The sequence below is a fragment of the Strongylocentrotus purpuratus genome, unplaced genomic scaffold (assembly GCF_000002235.5).
Source record: "Strongylocentrotus purpuratus isolate Spur 01 unplaced genomic scaffold, Spur_5.0 spur5_scaffold_4, whole genome shotgun sequence".
Taxonomy (NCBI): Eukaryota; Metazoa; Echinodermata; class Echinoidea; order Camarodonta; family Strongylocentrotidae; genus Strongylocentrotus; species Strongylocentrotus purpuratus.
In genome coordinates this window covers 25,186,518-25,199,906 of record NW_022145610.1, presented here as the reverse complement: position 1 = coordinate 25,199,906, position 13,389 = coordinate 25,186,518, and the positions used below count along the sequence as shown (strand labels likewise).

At 40.2% G+C, this 13,389-nt stretch overlaps 1 protein-coding gene across 2 annotated transcripts in view; it reads right to left on the bottom strand.

Annotated features, from left to right (window-relative positions):
• LOC105436387 (kinesin-associated protein 3) overlaps window positions 1-13,389 on the bottom strand; it is a 42,326-nt gene that overhangs the window by 26,299 nt on the left and 2,638 nt on the right. Inside the window, exons 1-5 of one of the 2 annotated variants that reach the window (XM_030997530.1) lie at window positions 12,187-12,354; window positions 3,873-4,004; window positions 2,540-2,691; window positions 1,778-1,842; window positions 641-782 (exon numbers count right to left, since the gene is read on the bottom strand). In XM_030997530.1, coding sequence (XP_030853390.1) covers window positions 641-782; window positions 1,778-1,842; window positions 2,540-2,691; window positions 3,873-4,004; window positions 12,187-12,218 — 523 coding nt within the window. In that variant the 5' untranslated portion in view covers window positions 12,219-12,354. Of the gene's footprint in view, window positions 1-640; window positions 783-1,777; window positions 1,843-2,539; window positions 2,692-3,872; window positions 4,005-12,186; window positions 12,355-13,389 lie in introns of those variants that run through there. The other variant, XM_030997529.1, reaches the window with a different exon arrangement.

The following is a 13,389-nucleotide window of genomic DNA, read 5'->3' as shown; positions in this document are numbered from 1 at the left end:
ATTTTCTTACTTGTTTATTAGAGTGTACATAATATCCATTCATTTACAAATTGGTTAAGATCACATAATATGAGTTCAATGCCATTTCACTTTACACAACAGCCATAGAAATCAACGTCCCAACTAGCACTTCTGATTCTGGATATATTTAAAATTACACTTCACATTATGATTCATGTTTTTTTCAGCATGTCTCAACCATTTAAGGGATCTGGTAACTTTGTCTCAGATTCTAAACCAAAAACCTGGATTTAGCTCAAGCTGCAATGATAATTATATTTAGGTCAGTCAGGAACCCCATGACTTTTACAAGCCGATCGCCTGATTATCAAGATATTAATGATTGGAGATCGAAACCAAATTTTGCATTTGCCTAACGGTTTTCATAACACTACAGTCTATTGGGGAAAACAAGTATGGTAAACCGGTCACTCAAAGATTTTTACTTTTTTGAGGGACTTCTTGAACATTTTGAAGTGCAATTTGTTTAGAGCTTCAATATTACACCATATCACAGACACTGATAACACGTAGGGCCGTGCATCTCAGATTTAACATTGTTAAACGATGCCTTTAATGTGGAGTATAATTTGAAATATTATGTTTTTTCAACATGTCTCTACCATTAATGACAATTTACCATTTGATTGTAGTTCTTCTAAGTTGTCTGGATTTCTTGCCAGCTGTAGAATAAGAGCCGTGCCTCTGACCTTTTCAGGGTTGTCTTCATACAGCAGCTCGATGTAATCCTCTATGTCATTGATGTTTGCAACCTCGTTCAACTGAAATACGATTTGAGATTGCCCTTGAGATGTTAGTACCTATAGCATTAGTAAAGGTCTAAACACACCAAGAAGATGTTTCACAAAGATCCTAAGTTGAACTTAACTCTAAATTGGACTTACAAATTATGGAGAGCCATTTGTAGCCTTAAAACAAATATATTCAAAAGTGAATAGAATTTTTATTAATTCCACATCAAGAAAATGAATTTCCTTGATAATATAAAATATGAATGATTTGAATCAACATTTTATGCCTTTTAAAATAACTTGTACAAAATATTTTTATAGATGCTAACAGCTTTCCATAATTGTTAAGTTCAACTTTAAGTGAAACACCCCCCAGAACATACTTGAGAGGTATTTGAGAGGTACCATCTCAAAGGCAGAACTCAACTGTAAAATATTATATAAATATGCATATCAATGGTGTATTTTTTATCCTCATTTCACTTTTTGATTTATCATCCCATTTTTAATATATGTGGGCAAATCTTTCTGTGGGGATCTTTCTTTGGGAAAATATTTCTGTGAGAATCTTGCAAACTGTCACGATTTGTTGCCCTATTAAAACAGTTACAAACTTGACTAGGTATAAAATACCATGCATATTGCATACCAATTTTCTCAGTGGTAATGTGGCATAAGTTGTGCACGAAAACACAATCACCCTGTAGCTTTCTCTTATTTTCCATTTTCAGGGGGAAATAATATTTCAAAAATGAAACCTAACAAATTTTAGCTGAGAGTTGTATTAGAAATTGTGAGCCAGTTATAAATATTGTGAAATTACTCCATTTTGATTGCCAATAGCAAGGAAAACAATCTCTCCAAAGTTAGCAGTTTCCTTGCTAGACTTTCTCTCATGGGAGTTGCCATTTTGCTCAAATGAATGGCTAGCAATTGTGTACAATAACAATTAAATTTCACTGACTTTCTTTCATATACACAGTGGCACATGAAACATTGATAATCTGACTATAGCAGATACCTACCTCCGTCCCTTCGTATGGTGGGGGATCCTTGAGTTTGCCTGTTAGTTCTCCCTTCTTAGCACCAGCTGGAAAGTGAAGAGACAGATCAAAGAGAAAAGAAAATGTGAGTGGATATTAAGCTTTATCTCTTTGTGACAGAGTACAACTTTGTTCATGTATAAAACTATGTGTACAGTCAAACCTGTCTATTAAGGCCACCCAAGGGAAACAGAAAAAGTGGCCACTGTAGACAGGTGGTCTTTCTAGACACGTTCTACAACACACATTTCTTTCTCAAGGGAGACAAAAGATATGACCACTACAGACAGGTGGCCACTGTATCAACAAGTCCTTTTCAGGACTACACACACTGAAGAAAGATTACCGAGAGTTCTTTTCAGGACTCCCCGATCCTCCCTCTATCTCACATGGTGCAACCGCAAGCCTACTGTACAAGTATCATTCAATGAATATCTAACTCCAGGTGGCAATTATACATTGACAAAAGTCAGAAACTACTTTTTCCAAGCCAAGGACAAATATGAAATAAATAAATAAATAACACAGACAAATGTACTTCCTTCCCGAGATGATTTAAAGTAGCCAGTGAAAATACAGGTTTTCTGACAACGATGAATCATAAACACATCAGCATTTTCCCTAGCTGTCATGGAAATTCACAGTTTCTGGATCTTGATGGTGTATTATATTAAAATTGAGCTTTGCAAGAGATGCTAACTTATTTTCAAGGAGTCACAACTCTTTTGAGAAAAAAACAATCACCTTTTTGTGTCGTTTCCTTTCTATTCTGAAGGTAATATAAGAGTTGTTCTACTTCTGGCAGTTTAGATGGGTGGATGAGCTTGCATTTCTCAACGACTTCTCTCGCCAGAGCTGCAATATCTGTGGTGGAGTTCAAACTTCTTAAACGAATACTGCAAGAGAAAGAATCATGATTTAATATGAATGATGATAAACGCAACAGCTTTCAATTTTTGTCAATGGGTAGTCAACCTATTTGAAACCTCAAGCCCCTCCTACTACCCATCCTCTCCCACCGGTGCTATAGTTCTCTTTAGAACTATAAGCTCAAGAAAGACTACCAACATTCCTTCTCAGGACTACATACACTCAAGAAAGATTACCAACAGTCTTTTTCAGGACTCCCCAAGGGCCAATTCTCCCCCTCTCACATGGTGCAACCGTAAAGCCTACTGTATGAATGTTGTGATGTAGCTGATCTATCCCTTACCATAAGCTTTCTATCCTTTTGAATGAAAAGTTATTTGATTGTACATCATTAACTTCACAAAGTCATTATTTTTCAGATAAAACAAGCTCGGGTTTACCCATCTCCAATCTCCTGCCAATCCTTTGCTGATAATCATGAACGACTTTTACAAGAAAATTTAATCAAGTCATAAGAGAAGTCAATTACCACTGCAATCATTATAATCTATGAACTTCCAACATAATTTTTGCATCAATGCCAAGACACTGCAGTTTTGTTTTCGTAATACCAGATTTAGATTACAATAGAAATCAATTCTTTTAATACATTTGTGACACTCGTTTTTACATGATCATAATCATATACCGGAGTGTTGGCTCAGTCAGTAGAGCGTCCGCCTCACAACCGGGAGGTCGTGGGTTCGAATCCCGGCCGCGTCATACCAAAAAACGTTAAAAGATGGGAGTTGTTGCTACCTTGTTTGGTGTTCAACAATAGGGGATAGAGCAACGTCGATCTGGCGCTGCTCAGTGGCTGCCGGGCTCACGATCAATTGGGCAAAAAGAATTTCCGTTTCTGTTTAATAAAATTTGGAGTGGACTATTAGGCTATTATTATTATTATTATTATTATTTTTATTAAAGTTAATTATTGACGATTGAAATGTAGGGATCATTCCATTTTGTAGAACAGGGCCCCGTCTTATAAAGATATCAATTGCAAATTATTTGTGATTGATATCAATCGCAACTATGTACATAAGAGATAGGAGACTGCAAACTTGCGATTGATTGGAAGACTTACGATTAGTTTTAATCAAACGTAACTCTTTGTAAGACAGGGCCCAGCATAGTTATGATGGTACACACAGAATCACATACTCACATCTTTTGGCATTCTTTTCTCTCCCCGAGCATGGGGTCTCCCATCTCACCCAAGATGGTCGCCTCCAGCTCATAGTTGACAACAAGGGCCTTCTCCGTAGGGTGAACATCGATGCTCCCTCCTTTCACCTTCCTGTAATGATTAAAGGGAAACAATGAAATGGCCGTGAGGAATACTACCTATTACTCTTCATAAAATTAATTCTAACGCAGCATTTATTGTATTTCTACTTTGTTCTCTCGACGACAGCATCACACAGTCATTTCCGGCTAGCACTGTTGCTGGATCAAACGGAAACCGAAAGTACCCTCGGACTTCGTCTGCGAGGGGATAACAACCTTAAATCCAGCTCCAAACTTTCTCGTTTTAGAACTCTATCCAAACGTTACAGTTTTCAAAGAATGTAATCCTTGACTGAGTAGACCCTTTCTTATCTTTCTCATTCTCACCTCTTCCCTTTCTTCTCTTTCTCATTCCCACGTCTTCCTTTTCTTCTCTTAAGCTTTCTCACCACTTCCCTTTCTTCTCTTTATCATTTTTGTTTTTGTATAGCTCTTGTGCGTTTGTGATATCTGCTGATAGTTAATGGTCAGTCTTTTTGTATTTCTTCTTCTTATTGTACATAACATCATACCTGCCAACCTGAGACAAGAGAAATTAGGAGTAAATTTTTCTGGATGGACTACGAGGTCACGAACCACCGAAGGATTGGGGTAGTAGCCCGTAGATTGGGGGGGGGGGTACACAGGGGGTGACTGCGGAACTAACGATCACGTTCGGGCTGAGCTGTGTACATCTTCTATGAGCGCGAGCGCGGATGTCGTCGTGATCTGGTTATCAGTGCTGTGTTATGCTTTAGTCTTATATAACATACATACATATTGGTATTTATTGAGCGCCTTTACATTAACATGCTCAAGGCGCTTTACATTTCAAAATACAAACATAATAGTTATATACTCTCCAAGTGCATTACACTCTAAAAAAAAAATTTTAAAAATTTTTTAAAAAATAAAAAAATAAATTAACAAAAAAATCGGAGTTTTGAGGCATGCAATCGGAATTCGGAGTTGGTATGAAAAATGCGGAGGAACTCCGCCTAAATCGGGGTGGTTGGCAGGTATGTATACATGTGTACCTAGTAAGTTTTATTCATTTCGCCAGTTAATTTATTATTACGTTTACCTTGTCGGGGGCCTCATGTACTAGCACAAGTTGCTTTTTACAGGTCCTGGCCTATTATTTATTCTGTATTTATGATTTGTAATGTGTTTTATGATGCCAAATAAACTGAATTATCATGACATTAAATTTAGAGGAATACAACCCATATTAACTTGTTCCGACTACATGAACATAGACTTTGTCAGAGGCACTATGTCCTTACTCTTTCTCTCTCTGACCCTCTCTCTATCTCCCCCTCTCTTGCTCTCTCTTTCTCCCTCTCCCCTCCTCCCCTTCTCTCCCCCTCCCTTCTCTCTCTCTCTCTCTCTCTCTCTCTCTCTTCCCCCTCTCTCTCTCTCTCTCTCTTCCCCCTCTCTCTCTCAATCTCTCTCTCTCTTTTTATAAAGTTTATAACTTTTTAGTAGTTCTCTGGGAATTTTGTAGACTCTGTTGATTCCTAGATAATCTGAGTTGACATCTGCTTCCGGATGAGGAAAGAAAGATCATGAGAGTTCAAATAACAGGAAATGACACCCACCTTATATTCCGCCTAGGCCTATTTTGTGAAAATATGGGGAAAGCCCCCAAACATGATCTGGCAAACAAAGTATACTATCTTTGCTGCAGGCCTACTTGTACTAGGCAGATGTCCTGATGGTTTGCAGACACAAAGCCTTGCCAGTCGCTGTGCGTAACAGTGTCTGCACAGTGTGACAAGGCTAAGGGCATACTGCAAAGGGCACATCCCTCCTCTGACACCCCCTGTCCGCGCAGACGCGGAATACAGCTTCTGTCTGCTTTCATTGTGCCCCCCCCCCCCTTTCCAAAATTCCTGGATGCAGGCCCGCATGCATACTCATTCATATTACTAGCCATGCCCATCCGTCCTATGTCTGAACGATTTTTCAATTTTCCCTTTTGGATTATTTTTCACCATCATGGTTGGATAATTGCAAAAATCACAAAAGGACACATTTCAAATTTCAATGCTCACCGATGTTTCTAATTCTATCAAAAGATACAGCCCCCCAAAAATCTAGGCAATATGCCCGGCCCCCCACTCCGTGAACGGAGGGATACCACGCATGTTCCCAAACTCTCCGGCTCGTAGCAAAAGAAAAAGGTCTACCCATATTGACTTTACACCCCGGAATTTTGCTGAAAAGGGGGGTGTTGAAAAAGGCTTGTATAACAAAAGAAAAAGGTCGACCCGTATTGACTTTACACCCCAGACTTTTGCTGAAAGGGGGGGGGGGGGGGGGTCGCTGGGAACACGCATAGGGTAGCGCGCCCAGTATTCGGTTTATTCCCAGTATATGGTCAGACAGCCGTTTCAACAGCTGTAACAATTAAAAATAGTAATTTACATGTATGAGCCACGAAACTTGCACAAATCAGGCAGCTGAACAACTTTTCTTAACTCTCAAAATTAAATCAGATTTAGGGCTCGAAATTGGTCAGTGTCGCACAACTTTCTGCACTTCTGCGTTCTGTTAGCACATGCGCTAACATGCATAGCCATAAGTAGAAGTCTATTGCGAAACAACTACGTGTGCTGTCACAATGAATTTAGTATGTGTGTGAAGAGCTCTTCCGCGTTCGCTCCATCGCAGCGAATTTGCAAATGATGCACTTGCCGATGTGCAAGAGGTATTTATACCCTTGCCATGCGGTATCGCTCGTCCAGTATTCAGTCAACGCATTGACATTCAGTGCTTTATCGCGCAATTGTGTGAAAATAGTGCGCAAATACGCCTCGCTCCTTGGCAACGGAGATACCACGCACAAATCCCATGACCGAATTCTATTCGGCGCGACCAAATTCTGGGCAGAAAAATGCTCCGCCTTCTTTCAGAAGTATTTTGCTTATCATCATTCAATATTTTAAGTGACTATAAAATCCCGTCAGAGCCTTAGAGGAATAAATTTCTTTTCTTTTGATGGGTAGATTGCCAAATAAAAGAGGTAAGAATTAAAGATATTAGAGATTTCCCTGCAATATTCATAGCATTTTGATCAGAATCGACGAAAAAGACGTACACGCAGAGTTATGTTGTTTTGCTAAATTTAGCCAAACAGCTGTATCACTCGATATGCAAGCGTATGCTAAGCGTAGGCATGTTATGCGCAACTTGCAGCTTGAGCCACGTTGTCCCCGCGCTATTTGCCATTGACTAGTATGGATAGCCGTTCGCACAATAAAACACTGAAGTGAATAAACGTTAACGTCAATGGCAATATCGCGGAGACAACGTGCACGTTTAGCTGATTAAAAAAATGTGGGAAGGGTATTTTCAAACTGTTGCAGCGAATGATCCCTTGGGGCTAGCGAAAAAAATAGCACCTGAATATTATCCTTACGTCTAGCCCCACTTAAGCCACGGCTCAGGGAAGTGGCAAATTTTGGAGCTAGGATGCAAACAACATTTCAATCGCTGTTTTGACCAAGATATTTTTAGAATTCCGGGGGTGGCCCCCTATGGGGAATATGGAGAAAAACCTGCTCTTTCATATGACACCACATTTATTGAGTTTCATCTTCAGGATAATTAAGGTTTGAATTTCAATTTCTTCATAAAATCATTGACCAATTTTGCAAGCCGTCTTTGCCAAGATGAGCGACAACTTCCGCGACAATGAGTTGTCACTGCTCCGAATCCGTCATATCTTTTTAATTGCTGTAAAGTGCCATCACAAGTCAGTTTGTTGCTATTCCATGGGCCGCGAAATGTACGATTAGTTTCACTATCATTTTGAGAAAAATATAGACGAGTTCGGTACGTAATTCTCTGGGATGCGAAATGCAAATGTAAAAACGTGATAATACAAATTATACAGAAATTTTAAAAAGCTGAATATAAACATTAAATCACAAATCATTACACTATAACATATAAATAAGAGAGATAAGAATGTAAAACACCGTTTTCCATTGTCGATCCAAAGTCTTTTCGTAGGATACCGTCATACCTTTGGGGCCTATGTGCATTATTATTCCCTCTCTACATACTTCTTCAAGATTATATTTTAAATATCAAATCAATTATAGATCTATAACAAGTATTTATGAGCAGGCGCGGATCCAGGGGGGGGGGGCGAGCGTGCCTTGGCCCCCCCCCCCCCCCCCCCCGCAAAAAAAAAAAAAAAAAAAAAAAAGGAGAGAGAAGGAAAAGAAGGGAAAGAGGAGAGAAAGGGAAAAAAAGAAGAGGAAGAAGAAAAGAAAAGAGGGAAGAAGGAGATCGGGGGGGGGGGGAGGACTTGCCTCCCACTTCCCCTTCCCCCCCCCCCCCCAATAAAAAAATAAAATAAAAGAGAAGGAAGGAAAGGGAAAGAAAAAAGATAAAGAGGAGATAAAGGGAAGGCAAAATAGGAAGAAGAAAAGAAAAGAAGGGGGATATCAGTTGCAATTTTCCCGCCAACAAGTTGTGGATCGAGGGGGGGGGGGGGCAAAAGACCCTAGCCTCCCCCCCGTCCCCGCTACAAAAAGAGAGAAGGAAGGAAAAGGAAAAGAGGAGAGCTAAAAGGGAACAAAAAGAGGAAGAAAAAAAGAAAAGGGAGAAAAGAAGCGGAGATCAGTTGCGGTTAATCCCGCCAACAATGTGTGGAGCTGGTTGGGGACCAAAATGACCGTGCCCCTCCCCCCCCCCCCCCCCAGCAAACCTAAAAGAGAGATAAGTAAGGGAAGGGAAAGTGAAAGAGGAGAGAAAGGGAAAGGAAAAAAAAGAGAATGAAGAAAGGTAGGGGATATCAGTTGCAATTTTCCTGCCAACAAGGTGTAGATCGGAGGGGGGGGGGGGGGGGGCACTGGCATACTGATAGGGGAGGGGGGGGTTGGAGAAATAGAATCCAAACGTGGTTTATTTATAATTCCATAACGGTGGTTAACAAATAATGCTGAAATGAGATAATTTTCCTCACTTCATGCGTTTGTTGGAAAATGACAAATTCCTAAATTTACAGCCAGGCAAGAAAATGCTTCTTGAGATGCCTACATATCAGGGCCCGCGGAACGGCGGGGATCGGGATCCTCGAGCCCCTCCCCCACACTTTCTTTGAAAAAGTATATTAAAGAGAAATAGAAAGAAAGAGAGCGAGAAAGAAAAAATAGTTAACTGCCAGTGTCACATTATAATGGGGTATCAAAATATGCTCATCTGACCATGATTAAAATTAATGCCTAAAATCCTAAGGGCTCTGCCCCCTGGATTCCACCTAGGGCCCTAAGGCTGGCCCTTAGATGCTCATATGACGGTCATTTAATGCCTAAAACCCCTGATTTCTGGGGGCTCTGCCCCCTGGACCCCATGCCAAATAGTGTCCTGCTAGTGTCACAAATAATAAGGTATCAAAAATGCTCATCTGACCGTAATTAAACGCCTAAAACCCCTGAGCTTCTGGGGGCTCTGCCCCCTGGACCCAACCAAGAGCCCTTAGGCGGGCCCCTCGATACTCATCTTACCGTAATTGAGTGCCTAAAACCCTTGAGATTCCGGGGCTCCGCCCCCTGAACCCCAAGCCAATTAGTGACCTGCCATTGTAACAATTAGGTATCAAAATAATGCTCATCTGACCGTAATTAAATGCCTAAACTCCTGAACTTCCGGGGCTCTGCCCCCTGGACCCCGTCTAGGGCGCTAAGGCGGACCCCTGAATGCTAATCTGACCGTAAATTAAAACCTTAAACCTCTGAGCTTCCGGGGCGGACAAGGTATCAACATATGTTCATCTGACAGCAGGCGCGTAGCCAGGGAGGCGGTGGGGTGGTCCCCCAATAAACGCCGGCCAAAAAAGAGAGGAGTGTAAAGGAGAGAACGTAGGAAGAAAAGGGAATAGACAAAGAACATATTTGAAATTCAGACAAGGATTAAGAGTCGAGAACAGTACAACGAATCGTCTTCTTTCTCTAATGAATTAATGAAAAGTCAAAGCTTCCGCGCTACGCGCGGGGGAGGGCAGGGGGAACTTAATTCAGACGAGGATAATTTTCGGGAACGGTACAACGAATCGTCTTCTTTCTATAATAATTTAATGAAACGTCGAAGCTTCCGCGCTTCGCCTGGGAGGGGGGAAACTGAATTTAGACAAGGATTAAAAGTCATAACGGTACGACAAATCTTTTTCTTTCTCTAATGATTTAATGAAAAGTAAAAGCTTCCGCGGGTGGGGCGTGGGGGAAACTAAATTATTTTCGAGAGCGGAACAACGAATCGTCTTCATTCTCTAAAAATTTAATGAAACGTCGAAGCGGGGGGAAAACTGAATTTAGACAAGGATTAAGAGTCGAGAACGGTACAACGAATCGTCTTCTTTTTTTAATGAGTTAATGAAACGTAAAAGCTTCCGTGCTTTGCGTGGGAGGGGGGAAACTGAATTTAGACAAGGATTAAAAGTCATAACGGTACAACGAATCGTCTTATTTCGCTAATGATTTAATGAAACGTAAAAGCTTTATTCAGACGAGGATTATTTTCGAGAACGGTACAACGAATCGTCTTCTTTCTCTAATGATTTAATGAAACGTACAAGCTTCCGCGCTTCGTGCGGGAGGGAGGAGGGGAAAACTGAATTCAGATGAGGATTAAGAGTCGAGAACGGTACAACGAATCGTCTTCTTTCTCTAATGATTTAATGAAACGTAAAAGCTTCCGAGCTTTGCGCGGGAGAGGGGGATGAATTAAGACGAGGATTAAGAGTAAAAAACTGTACAACGAATCGTCTTCTTTTTCTAATGATTTAATGAAACGTAAAAACTTCCGCGCTTCGCGCGGGAGGGGAAAAACTATTTTCAGACGAGTAGGCACGTACGGAAGGGGGGGAGGGGGTTAGGGGGTTGACCCTCCCCCCTTCGGTTTTTTATGTGTGTATTTTGGAGCAACCACCCCCCCCCCCCTTTTCTGTGATTTTTTTTTTTTTTTTTAAATTTAAAAAAAAATAAAAAAAAATATGCCAATGGCTGACCTAAAAAAGGTGACCTCACCCCCCCCCCCCCCCCAACGGAACAAAAAGACAATTTTTCAAATTTCGAGACCAAAAAAGTGTCCTCTTCCCCTCCCTGCTTATTTAGCGGCTGGCTGAGTCGTTACGATTTTTTTCGGACAAAAAAAAAAAAGTGGGCCCCCCCCAAGAAATTCTGGATCCGCGCCTGTTTACGAGACTCTAGAAAAGTAGAATAAAAAATGGCTGAGAAAAGGTATTTTGCCTAAAATTCCACGTCACAATAAACAAAAAATATTGATAAACTATCACATTACGGTATCCTTCAACTTTTGATTCGACTGTCAAAAAAAAACACTCACCGGTTTTTCTTCAATTTAAGAATCTTTACAGAACTATGCAAATCGTTTGATGATCTACATTTGATAATGACACTATTTATTATTTATTTTAGGAGAATTTATATGTATTAGACCCTAGACCCTATGTATATATTTCTTTTTGAACAATTTTAGCCCCAAAACTTGTTTTGGGTTATTCTTGATCAATCAAATGGATCGTGACAAAGACTATGTTCTTGAGCTGCTAGTAAGTAGTATCGCAATATATCGATATCATGTCTGTCATGGCTTTGTGAAACGGTTTATCCACTTCATGACATCTCCGTAGGTCGCCGACAAAGATATGACTGTCATGGAGTTGGTTTCGAGAAACGGCCCCCCGCTCTTTCATACAACACCTAACTTAGTGAGTATCACCTTCACGATCACGAGCAGTATTGGTTTGAATCTCAATTTTGGTAACAAAAACATTAACCAATTTTGCATGAGCGCGCAATGCACATGGACTGCATAGGGTGTTTGCAATCTCTATGGAAAGGATTTTAGCACACAAAACCATGTGTTAAGTTTAATCAAAATCAATGAAAATGCGTCAAATTGTTTAGTGTTAGTTTGAGTAATTTGCCATTGAGAAACAGAATGTGAGAAAGCCTGGAAAACGGCGTTCCATCTTGACCCGACCCGAAAAGAACTAGATCTAGCCGGTCAGTTCAAGACAGATCATTGACACTCTACCCGGCATTACATTGCAAGGCGAAGGGTTATAAATATCACCCCAGCAGGTCAGGCGTAATGAGATGTCAGTAACCGCACAGCATTTTATTTTTTCTGCAGAGCCCTACGTTAGTTGTTTTTTTCGTAAGAAATCTACATACCTTTTCAAATATCTTGCATCCTCAGCCTGCATTTTCTCTCTTCTTTACCAACAGTCAGTCAGAATTGTTGTCGGGTAGTTTCATAACATATGTTCCGTGAAAACATGTATTTTCTCCATCCACTAGAATTTGATTCAGTTCATTAGGGAATGTACGCTATGCATTATGGGAAATGTTGTGATACAAAAACACTAGTCTGTAATTCAGACAGAGTCGTTAGGTCTACTTTGTCAACAATTTGTATGCGGATTGCTCACATGGATTTATAAAGTGATCAAGAATGACGTCATCCAAAAACTGTTTTCAGATTTTCCATATTTGAACTTCATTTTCCGAAAGAGCATAAAAATAATGTCCAAATGTTGAAAAACAATTGAATATTTATTTGAAATTTTGAATAGGAAATCACTGTTAAAAAGGTGCTATTTTGCTCTGGTTCATTATATTACGAAAATACGAACCAGATCAAAATAACAGTAATTTCCTACTGAAATCTTTTTATTCGGATGGGCATACATATCTCAGCCAATTAATACGTCACATATTCAATGGTTTTTAATTTTGGACATTATTGTATATGCTCTTTCGGAAAATGAAGTTCAATTTGTGAAATTCTAAAAATAGATGTTTATGATGTCACAGCTTATAACCTTTTATGGTATCAGTCCCGTAAGTAGAATAACACCCCCCCCCCCCCACGGTACGGCTGCGGCTATGTAACGCCACTGCCGTTGGACACAACTATAATCAAAATAATATACAAGGGGCAGATGAAATAGAATCGTGAGATATAGGCCTATAGTTACAGTTTACTTTATTTTCTGATGTGATGGCATATAGAGGATGTGAGGGGGGGGGGGGGCTGCGGATCACAGCATGCTGCTGTCTCATACGTCTATAATGCCTGCAAGACAATCACATCAACCTACACCCCCCCCCCTCCCGCCCCTAACATCCTCTATTCCATATGCATGAATTCCCCTAGCTTTCAACCGTAATAATAATTCCACAGCCTGAGTCCATGCTCTTCATACAGTATAGCCGTCGCCACATTTTATATTAAATGAATTGCCTTTCTGATGTAGTATTGCTTCGAGGTATGGACATTGATTAGTGGGGCCTGTATACGTTGATAATCATCTACCGTGATTAAAAGCAATTAATTACATGTCATCTCTTGTATCTTATTGTACTTTATGGGTA